General features: G+C 34.8%; 1 protein-coding gene across 4 annotated transcripts in view; it reads left to right on the forward strand.

Annotated features, from left to right (window-relative positions):
- Positions 1–12,323, forward strand: part of PDE3A (phosphodiesterase 3A) — a 316,135-nt gene that overhangs the window by 191,609 nt on the left and 112,203 nt on the right. For 3 of the 4 annotated variants that reach the window (XM_060658211.3, XM_078450049.2, XM_060658213.3), the window contains exon 2: positions 71–121. The exons of the other annotated variant lie outside the window; for it this stretch is intronic. In XM_060658211.3, the coding sequence (XP_060514194.2) occupies positions 71–121 (51 nt within the window). The remainder of the gene's footprint in view (positions 1–70; positions 122–12,323) is intronic. 4 annotated transcript variants of the gene reach the window in all.

Consider the following 12,323-nt stretch of genomic DNA (forward strand, 5'->3'; position numbering starts at 1 on the left):
GGAGTACACATTTTTTGCCACATAAAATAAGCATCATTGAATTTATGGTAATTATTATATTATATTACAGCTCATGGGGCATTCAGAATGGGACCACAAGCGAGGGCCAAGAGGATCACAGGTAAGTTTGTTTTCCTTTCCTTTTTTTTTTTTTTGCATTTTGTTTCTTAACGTTTTGAGCCATGAGTCTTCTAAAACTCAAGAAATAACAAGTAGAAAGAGGAAGAGGCAAATAATCATGCCATTTGTTTTTATTTAAGTTAGTTGTGATTAAAGTCTGGTTTGAAATCCCAAAGGCAGATGCCTGCGTATTCTTCCTGAGAGCTTTCTGGTATCCCAGATTGGTTGTGTTTACATGAATGTAGATTTTATATTCATCTTGTCTCTGCACAATACATTTTGATCAGCAACCCACTCTCTTGCTTTTATTCACTTCCTTTGATAATTTTTCAGTGTATTTTCTTTCTTTCTCTATCTTCCTGTTTTGGGTTAAATATTTTGAAACATAATCAAAGTAAACCCTGAACTAATTACAGATTTTGTCTCTAAATTAACTGTCTTCGTCTTAGGGAAATAGAAAGATGAAAGGACCTATTATTTTTGAAAAGAAACAAATTCTGAACCTTTCTATATTACCAGATTGTTTTCATTGTCTTACTTTATGTCTTAGGCAAGGGGAAAAGCTTCCATGACGCATTTATGCTTTTTAATGACCTAATTAGACAATGTGGATTTGTTTTGGTTCCATAATTACTTTGCCTGACAGAATAAGGACTGAGTTTTATACTAAGAAAATTCTCTCTCCTCCTAGGGTGTTTGTGAAGAAATATGAAAATCATTTATCTCCTAGTAGCCTGTGTGTTTACCTGTCTGTAGACATGCCAAATAAAAATTAAGTGGGTGGAACATTTTTACCTTTCCTGCTCACACTTTATATTTGTCACTAAAAAAATATGGCTGAAAGAAAGTTGAATATGTAGCACTGCATATGAAAGTCTGTTGTGAACTGTGAGATTCTCCGGAGTGTTTTATGAAGCTGATGCAGACCGGCACGGTCATCAAGTTGGCATGGTAGCTATCTAATTTAGGTCATGGGAAAATAAAACCCAGTCAATCAGTTGTTTTTCGTTGAGATTTTAATAGCTGTGGTTTTATTGTTATCCATTATCAACTTGATTAGTAAATAATATAAGCCAGGCCAATTAAGTCGGTTATCCCACAGAATTTATGCCCTGCTTTCCTTCACTCTTATTTCCTCTTCTCCATTCTCTGTCAGCTCTCCATCTGTATACATCTGTAATGTTTTAAATCAGAATTTGCTGCAAGATTGGTAATGAAATGACGACTGTGTGGTAAATGCTTTGTGAATCCAAACCAGTTAAAAAGTAAAGATGAGCACAAGTAAGAAATTCAACAATTCTGATAATTGCCACCAAAAACATTTTGATATTCAAAACATGCCAAGTAACTTCATGCTGACATGCCCCTTCAAAGGGATGTAGTGTTATATTATGTTTGTTTAAAATTTGTGTTATTTACTCCTCATATGACCAATTTGGGTTTTTTAAGGTTTTATTTAAATTACAGTTAATTAACCTACAGTATAATATTAGTTTCAGGTGTACTATATAGTGATTCAGCACTTCCATAGAACACCTGGTTCTCTTCACAAGGGCACTCCTTAATCCACATTACCTATTTAGCCCATCCCCCTACCCACCTCCCCACTGGTAACCATCAGTTTGTTCTGTATAGTTAAGAGTCTCTTTTTTTGCCTCTATTTTTTTTTCCTTTTGCTTGTTTCTTAAATTCCACATATGAATGAAATCATACAGTGTTTGTCTTTCTCTGACTTACTTCATTTAGCATAATACTCTCTAGTTCCATCCATATCATTCATTGACTGATAAATGGATAAAGAAAATGTGACACACACACACACACACACACACACACACAATGGAATATTACTCAACCATAAAAAGAATGAAATCTTGCTATTTGGAACCCATATAACCTATTTGGATAGAATATATCTTCAAGTTTGAATTGGTCACTCTGTTATAAATTAGAAAAAAAATGTCATAAAGGCACAATATTGCTTGTGTTAAATATAAACGTAAAGAACTCAGAGTGAAAAACTTTTAAATTCTAGATACTGCATGTAGCTAGAAAACTTCAAAATTCCATATACACAAATATTTTTATAAATAAAGTTTGATCATATTTGAAAGCCCGAGATGGTTCTCAAAAGCAAAGGCATTGGAACATTCTTGCATGAACTACCATTATCAGCATCAAGGCAGTCTTAGACCTTTCAACTAGCTAAATAAGTATTCTAAACAAGTGTTCCTTTGTCTCCCTTTGATTCTTCAACACAGCTAAAAATTGCTAAGGTAGAAAGAAAAATACACATCCAAAACTGAAAACAGTAACTACAACAAAAAACATTATTCTTTGGAAATTTCAGATAACAAGTATTAGGTAATAATTTCTTACCTAATATTGATTGCCCACTGGGGGGGAAAAAGATACTGTATTTATGTTTTATATCATTGATCCCTTATCTTGCTATTATTTTCTGGGGTGATATGTCAAAAGCCTTTTAACCATTTCAAAGGAATTTCAGACAGCCTTCATCTGAATAAAGATTTCTTAATAATTTACTGATACTCAAATCCCATCTCAGTTTAGTTTAATTGGAGACATTTAGTAAGTTTTTAAGTATTTATAATGTATACACACTGTGGCAGATCTAAGTCTGAGGAAAAACTGAGTTGACAAGGTTACTGTGTTCCAAGAGCTCACAAGTTATATTTGGAAGCAGAACAATATTTGAATATATAATTTTCATATAAGGCAGTCTGGTAAGTGTAAAATTAAATATATAAACAAAACATAATAGGAGTTGAAGTGGGACAGAGTATTTATCCCTAGTAAAACTACTTCTTGGAGCTGATATTGGAGGTGAGCCTTCAATGCTGGATAAGATCTTAGAAGTACAAAGGGAGGAGAAGGAAAAGCTTGAGTAAGAGTCTGAACTGGCAGAGTATAGGACATGTTTGGATATATGTGAATTTTCTTTATAACTTCTTTGTAAACATTTATTGGTTAAGGGCTGTTGCAGGAACTACAGCAAAGGAATGATTCAGAGAATGTCACGCATTATTGATTAAACGTGAGGAGGAAGTAAGGAGGGTCAAGATGTTGAAATCCAGTACTTGAGGAACTAGCACCATTCACATAGCCCAGTTTACAGAGAAGACGATGAGTTTGATGTTTGTGATGTTACGTGAGAACATTTCCACAAGGACATTTCCACAAGGAAATATCAGACAACTACTTCAGATACCATTCTGATGCTCTGTAGCCAGATTAGAGCTCTGTAATCAATTGAGAATGCTAATCCTACATGTGATAATTGAACTACATCAGACATAGATCCTAGAGGAAGAATATTAAAAGGGAAAAATGAAAGAAAGACTGATTCTTGGGGAAGGCTAGTTGGAAGGGCTGGGATGAGCCTGGGGAGAAAATTAAAGCATGCCTATGTTCCCACTAGGAGACCATTTGAAGGAGAAATGATGCAGAATCGAAAGCAGCATACTATGAAGTTACACTAGGAAGAAAGTTGAGACAACAAACAAAGGTTCACAGAAACAAAACAAAAACATAGGAAATACCTTTCAATATAGTGATTAGCAGGACATTAGTGAGCTTTGAGAATGCCATTTTGATCGAGAAGGGATGGAAAGCAGAATACAGAAATTAAATGACTAGTATAAGATAGAATGTTCTCTTGGAGTTTTGGTTTAGAAGAGAGATGGCAGCAGAAGTGAGTGAAATTTCTTTTTATGCCACAGTGAGATGTGTGTCTCAACAGTTATTAATGGCAAAGAAAAAAGAATCTGTGTAGAGAGGAAAATAGTGAAAATTCTTGACACTGGCCTGTTTAAGGACTGGGGAAATGGTGTGGTTCAGGGAAAGGAATGTACGTTCTTCCAAAGTGGCCCTTTTGGCACCTGTTGATGTGCTGCCATCAGTCCCCTCACCAAACCCCACCATTCACCCTTTAGTCAGAAAACTGACCATGTTCTCAAAGGAACTATTGGGTAGATTCACCAAAAAGCACACATGAAGAAGTTTTGGAAAGAAAGTAGAGGCATCTATACCAGAGCAAGGTATAAGAAAAAGAGACAGATAGTACAAAGTAAAAGAAATACTGTGAGCCTAATGATTTCAGTTTTCTTGGTAGACAAAGGGTGCAAGAAGTTGATGATTAATAGTGGAACATCTTGAACGGTAGAAAAATAGATGGAATATATTTGTTTTGGGTATCTAAGAAAAGGGGACTGGCTTGATGTTTGAGTATCAAGAAGTGCCTAGTAAAAGCAGAGGCATTTTCTGTGAGTGGGTAGCCTGTAAGACAAATTTTCACCCCTTTTGTGTTGATTTACAACACCACCAATATATGTCAGGCACTTTCTTTAGCCTTTAAGGGGTCAAAACTGAACAACTTTTGTCTTCAAGAAGCACACAGTTTTACCTAAAGTCAGCCTTAGCTAGAGGATAAAAAATAATCAGCTAGTGGTTTCTTTTAATATTTTTATTTATTTTTGAGAGAGAGAGAGAGTGGGAGGGGGAGGGAGGGAGGGAGAAAGGGAGAGATAGCACAAGTGTGCAAGGGAGGGGCAGAGAGAGAGGGAGACACAGAATCTGAAGCAGGCTCCAGGCTCAGAGCTGTCAGCGTAGAGCCCAATGTGGGCTGAAACTCGTGAACCCTAAGATCCTGACCTGAGTAGAAGACAGATGCTTAACCAATGAGCCACCCAGGTGCCCCTCAGCAAGTGTTGAGAGGATTAGTCATTATCAAGATAGAGTTAAGCTTATCTTGGATTTCCCCCCATGTGTTTATTACTAAGTAAAAGATTTTCTCAAATTTGATGTGATTCTCCAAAATTGTATCATGTGTGCACTATTACAGATAATAAGGGGTACCCTTCAAATATTTATCATATGGAAAAATGTATATCTTGTTTCAAGTAAACTGCACCACTTAATTGCATATGACTTTTCAGAGTCAATAATAATTTAATTCAAATTGATTTATTGCAGTAATTTTGTGACATAATTTATGAACTCACAGCTTTCTGACTGTCTCTTCTTCCTCTTCCTCCCCTTCCCCCCTTCCCCCCCTTCCCCCTCTCCCTTTTCTTCCTCTCCATCCCCTTACTCTTCTTCCCCTTCCTCTTCTTCTCCCTCTTTTTTCTCCCCATCCTCCCTTTCTTCTGTCTTCTCCCTTCTCCTTTTCCCTGCCCTGCCCCTCATCTTCTTCCTTCTTCCCCTCCTCCTTTTCCTTCTCCACCATGTTTTTAAAGTATATATTCCCAAATAGTAGATCATCCAAATTAGGGAATATGCTAAAAGATTAACTTCCAACAGCATGCAGAACTCTTTCCTCTGGCAGCATTCCCAGTAATACCAAATGAAGTCAGGGATGAAATTCTCAGAAGGCAATTAGTTTTTTTATTTTTCTTTAAATTCTTGAAGAAAAGTTTTCCAGTGGGAAGTGAAGAAGGGCAATAGAAAATCACTCTCCTTTGAAAAGGTTAAAAATGTGAGGAGTGGATTCCAAGGAGTCTTGTGGGAAAAGATTACTTCAATTTGTGAGCTTGCTAAGATTTTAATATACTAGGAACCAGCAGGCTCTTCTTTACCAATAGTTAGAGACTAGCAAGTTCTTTAGTTGTTTAGTAAATTAGTGATGACTGGCAGAGTACCAGTCAGGATTCATCAAATAGACTTAAGACCACTTATTGAAGAAACAGCTTTTTGTGTGATTTATGTAATTCTGTAGACAATGAAATTCTGGTTTGTATGTCCCTAAATAAGTGAAGTAATGTGTATATAATAGAAGAGCACAGCTAAGTATTCTGATGGGGAAAAATAAGTTATCAGATACACTAAGCTATTGGTATGCTTAAAAATGAAACAAAGATGGATATGTAACGTATCAATATTTATGGGATGCAGCAAAAGCAGTTTTAAGAGGAAAGTTCATAGAGTCTACCTCAAGAAATAAGAGAAGTCTCAAACAATCTAACTTTCTACCTCAAGGAACTAAGAAAGAAGAAATGAAGGCCAAGGATAGTAGAAAGAAGGAAATTATAGAGATTAGAGAAGAAATAGATGATGTAGAGACTAAAAAGAAAGTTAAATTAAAAGCTGTTCTTTGAAAAGATAAAAATTGATTAACCTTTCGTTGGACTCACCAAGAAAAAAGAGAACACTCAAAATCAGAGATGGAAGAGGAGATGTTATAACTGATACCAAAGAAATACAAAGGATCATAAGAGGATCAGTCTCTTATAAGACTAATGTGAACAATTGTATTCCAGTAAATTGGACGACCCAAACGGAATGGATAAATTTCTGTAAACATACAACCTGCCAAGGCTGAATCATGATGAAATAAAAAATCTGAACAAACCAATGACTAGCAGGGAGATTGAGTCAGTAATCAAAAAGTTCCAACAATCAAAAGTCTGGGACCGGATGGTTTCACTGGTGAATTCTACCAAATATTCAAAGAAGAATTAATAACATTCCTTCTCACACTCTTTTAAAAAATAAAAGAGGAGAAACTCTTTCAAACATACTTAATCTGATACCAAAATCACACAAGGACGACTCACAAAAAGAAAACTACAAGGCAATATATCTAATGAACATAGATGTGAAAATTCTTAACGCAATATTAGAAAATCAAAATCAACAATACATTAAAAGGATCATACACTGTAATTAAGTGGGATTTGTTTCAGGGATGCAAAGATGGTCCAACATTCACAAATCAGTCAATGTGATATATACCACATAACAAGGTGAAGGATGAAAATGATATAGTAATCTTGGTATATGTAGATAAAGTGACAGAATTCAGCATCCATTTATGATTAAAAACTCCCAACTTCCTTCCCACGGAAGGAATGTATCTTAACGTATTAAAGGCCATATATGAAAAGCCCATAGCTAATATCATATTCAACAGTGAAAAGCTGAAGATATTTCTTGTAGGATCAGGAATAGATATTCACTCTTACCACTTTTATTCAATATAGTATTGGAAATCTTAGCCAGAGTGATGAGGCAAAATAAAAGAAAAAACAACAACAACAACAACAAACTACTGAAGGCATCTAAATTGAAAAGAAGAACTAAAATTGTCTCTATTTGCAGATGTCTTGATATTATATATAGAAAACCTTGAAGACTCCATTAAAAAACTGTTAGAACTAATAAGTGGCTTCAATAAAGTTGCAGGATATGAAATCAACACCCAAAAATCTGTTAAGTTTCATTACACTAATAATGAACTATCAGAAATAGAAATTAAGAAAACAATCCCATTTATAATTGCATCAAAAAGGACAAAATACCTAAGAATCAATTTAATGAAGCAAAAGACCAGTCTATTGAAAGCTATAGGGCATTAATGAAAGAAGTTAAAGACATAAGTAAATGGAACGATATTCTGTGCTCATGAATTCAAAGAATTAATATTGTTAAAATTTTCATACTTCCCAAAGCAATCTAAGATTCAGTGTAATCCATATCAGGATTCCAATGGCATTTTCACAGAAATAGAATAATCCTAAAATTTTCATGGAACAACACACACGCACACACACACCAACTAAAGAGCCAAAGCAATCTTGAGAAAGGACAAAGTTTGAGGCATCATACTCCCTGATTTCAAACTGTATTACAAAGCTATTACAATTAAAACAATATGATTTTGGCATAAAAACAGACACATGGGTCAGTGAAGCAGAATGGAGAGCCCAAAAATAAACCTACACACATATGGTCAATTTATGACAAAAGAGCCAACAATATACAGTGGGTAAAGTATTATTAAATTATTAAAGCCTCTCTTTAATAAATGGTATTTGGAAAATTGGACAGCCATATGCAAAAGAATGATGCTGGGTTACTATCTTACACCATACACAAAAGACAACTTTAAATGGTTTGAAGATATGAATATGAGACCTGAAACCATAAAACTCCTAGGCAAAAACATAGGTAGTACGCACCTTGACATTGGTATTGGCAATATATATTTTTTTAATCTGACACCCAAAGCAAAAGCAACAAACGAAAAATTAACATCAAACTGAAAAGCTTCTAAGCACCAACAAAATGAAAAGGCAAACCACCGACTAAGAGAAAATCATTGTTAGGTCTTATGTCTGACAAAGAGCTAATATCCAAAACATACATAGAACTCCTACAACTCAATAGGGAAAACATAATTTGATTAAAAAATAGGTAGAGTATCTGACTAGACATGTTTCCAGAGAAGTATACAGATGGCCAACAGGGATGTGAAAAGATGCTCAACATCATTAATCATAAGGGAAATACAAATCAAAACCACATGATTTATCACCTCACGCCTGTCAAAATGATTATTACCAAAAAGATAAGAAATAACAGTGTTGGTGAGCATGTGGAGTAAGGAGAACTCTTGTCCATTGTCGATAGGAATGTAAATTGATGCACCACTGTGGAGAACAGGCTTCCTCTAAAAATTAAAAATAAAACTACCATATAATTCAGCAGTTCCACCTCTGGGTATTTTTCTAAAGAAACTGAAACACCAATTTGAAAAGTACCTGCATGCCACCTTCATTGTAATGCTGTTTACAATAGACAAGACATGGAAACAACCTAAGTGTCCATTGATAAGTGAATGGATAAATAAATTATTATATGTATTATATACACATACCCCCACACATCAGTGGAATATTATTAAGCCAGAGAGAAGAACGGAATCTTGGGATTTGAGACAATGTGGATGGACCTCCATGGCATTATCTAAGTGAAATAAGTCAGAGAAAGATAATGCTATATGGTGTCTCTTCAATGTGGAGTCCGAAAAAAAATTATTACACACAGAGAATGGGCTGTTGGTTGCAAGAGGTAGGGAGTAGGAGATAGAAATGGGTGAAGTGTTTTTGGTTTAAACAAACTGAATAAAAATTTTAAAAATATTAAAAGTAAGTAAATAAATTATCTGTGTCTTATTTAGTAGCATGGCTTTAAGTGTCTATCACATACAAGAAACTCCAAACTATGAAACTTCTAGAATAAGAAGCATATATGTAGATAAATTAGCTTTTGCAGTAATATTTTAAGTCTTAAGGATGGATTTTGATGGCAAGTTATCATACTTGAGTATCCTGTCCACTCAGGTGTTCAAGAGAATGATACTTGACAGCTACTCAAATTGATAAACCTAAGCATTTGCATCCTAAGGATCTAATTCAGGGCAAAGCAATTCTTTTCTATATTAAGTAATTTGCTTTTGTTATGAGAGTAATTTAAATGCTGTCCAGGTTTACCTGGAATAATGCCATATAAATTTATTAAAGTTAATTTCATTTAATACATTTAGAAAGACAACCATCCAGATTTTTCAGGAATTTATTCCAAGGGATTAATGTGAGCAGATTGGGAATCCATGATTACATTGCCCAAACTCCTGATGTGTTACCAAGGAATAATTCATATCCTAGATGAAGCTAGCTGCCAGTGTTAACTTTTTCTGCAAACACAGTGTTTTTCGCTTGTACTTCCTTCTCATTTTTTACTTTACCATGTATTAATCTAATAATTATTATCATTTTTTGGCATCTCTCCAAGGGAATATTTTTATTGTTGTTGTGTTGTAAAATTTGTTTGAATTTTGTTTATATGGGCCAAAATGCCAAGTATTTGCCTGGGCCCTACATGTTTTAGGAATGGCCTTGTCGTCTCATACAATAGAGGCAGGAAAGGACCTGATTGTTTAATACTTATTGAATGACCCTCTTATCTTGGAGGCTGTGGACATCATTTACATGACATGTACCTTATACTTGTTTTTGTTAAATCAGAACTTTTTGGTACATCTAAAAATCAAAACTGCCCATTAAATCCTCCTCTGAGTGTTTTAAATTTTACCCATTAGTCAGATCTAAATTTTTGGATAATCTCTCCCCCATATTTTGTGAAATTGCTTTTATCTGGTGTTATTTTACTGTTATGTCTTTAATTTACGTTGACACACTTTATAAGGTACAGTCTTAAAAATTTGTCCTGATGCTAACATCCAAAGAGGACACATAGACATTTCTTTTTATCTTAGTTCAGAGAAAGGGAAATGGTGTTTCTCTTTAACAACTGAACCCAGTGGTTTATTACTTCTCCAGCATCTCTGGTCTCTCCCCAGTAGAGGCCAGTAGCAAACTCCCTAGTAGAGGCCACCCACAGTTCATATGATAATGAAAAATGTGTCCAGACATGGTCAAGTGCCCCCTGGGAGGCAAAATTGCCTCAGGTTGAGAACCACTGAGATTACAGCATAATCTCTTTGCTATACATATAAAAGATAATAAATAAATATTTACTAATGAATGTTGATATTTCATATAGGAATATGGGAAAATACTTTTTAGGTGTAGCTTTTGTGCTTTCAGGTTCCATCTTTAAGTCTACTAAGCAATTTTAAAGAGCATATTCATTTTGTTATGAGGTAGTTACTCACAGTAGAATCATTCCTAGAAAACTAGGAGGAGAAAATGCACTGTTTCCACGCGTAAGCATCCAAGTGATTCAGAAGAACAACCTTAAAGAGAACATGGCTGTGTCTGTGCAGTGGTTGCACAGAATGTGTTTCTGATGAATTGATGGATGGCCTTGAGTGAATCACTCTTCATCAAGGTCCCTGGTCTCTAAAAAGGCATTGATCGATGAACAGGAATTAAACAAGTCCACAGAAATAAAAGGGGAAATTGCCACTGGCATTTATGCTCTCCTCCCTCCATGTTTATAGATTAGTAGAAATGTTGTTCAGTAATTATTGAATGACCCTCTTGTTTGGGGACTGTGGACAACATTCACGTGGCATGTATACTGCCTTATGCCTGTTTTTGCCCAATCAGAGGCTTGTGGTCCATTATATGAAACACAACAAAGAAATGAAATAAGCAGCTGGAGATGACACACGTTTATCTGCAGGAGCTATAAATAACTTAAGCAATAGTCAAATGTAATAAGTGTATAAAAGTATACTTTGAAGAAAATAAAAACAATGATAATTCTTTTCATTTGTTAGAATAACAGAAGAAAGATAGACTATCTGGAGAACTGTTAGTTTTGTCTTGGAATTGAAATGCCTGACAGAGGGAAGTAATTTTTACTGCAGGCTGGATGATTTTATGCAATCTCTGGCATAGAGTAAGATCTCGTTCTTCATTCATTATGGAACGTGCTCTACAAGGAAAGCTTTGGGGGTTGACGTTTTAAATTTTTACTCATAGATAAAGCTGATGAAAAAAGATGGAGTTGAACATCGTTAGATTTTCATGGGAGACAAAAATCCAAGGCTAGGATATATTGACTTGAACAAACCGTCCTGTAGAGCAATAGGTGAAGGTGAGGTGAAGTGAAGGTCATATGAGAATTAGAAAGCCAGTTAACTCTAAGGGGTGAATAAAGGCAACAGAAATAAGAAGTGACTGCAAGAAAGAAAAATAACTGATCTTTTAAAGTGAATATGGACATCTGTTTTGGTATACTAACAAAAACAAAAACAAAACAAGACAAAACCCAAGATGCAGGTTTTTAAGCATCTTCTTTGTACAATTGGTAGACATTTGGAGACAGTGAATGTTATTATTTAATTTCTTAATGCAAATCTAGGTTATATGCAAAAATATACATTTCTAATACATAACAATCTTATGGAATTTTTCTTTGCTTCTTTTGTAGGGGATGAACTAAAAACTTATTTAAGAGATTTCCCCACATGATTTTATATTGTCATCAAAGCTACTGATTTTTTTTATAACATTTTACATTGGAGAAGGAGGTTGCTTGGCAGTTGTGTTCTCAATTTAAGTGATTGTCCCATTTTGCGTAGAGTAAAGCCATTGTGTAAAATTAAGTAAATCTAAGGAACGGGGGCTAATAATTACAAAGTAAAATCCTGGCGCAACATTAGAGATATTAGCGAACTGAAATTTCTCAAAATTCACAAAACTCAAGCTTCTTGTCAAGTTTGATTTTCCAGATCATAGGGAGGGTTTTTGTTTATTTGTTTTTGTTTTGTTTTTGTGGTGATGCCTTATGCAATGACCCATTCCCAGCAAACTCTTAGTTTTACTAGTTAAAGCTTGTTCTCACTGGCAATGTGCAGGTTATCAAACTTGAATCAAAATAGTTTGGTTGCTGAATTATCTGGCTGTATGGTTAAATACTTCTGGGTGACA

Source organism: Panthera onca, chromosome B4 (assembly GCF_046562875.1).
Source record: "Panthera onca isolate mPanOnc1 chromosome B4, mPanOnc1 haplotype 2, whole genome shotgun sequence".
NCBI classification, from domain to species: domain Eukaryota; kingdom Metazoa; phylum Chordata; class Mammalia; order Carnivora; family Felidae; genus Panthera; species Panthera onca.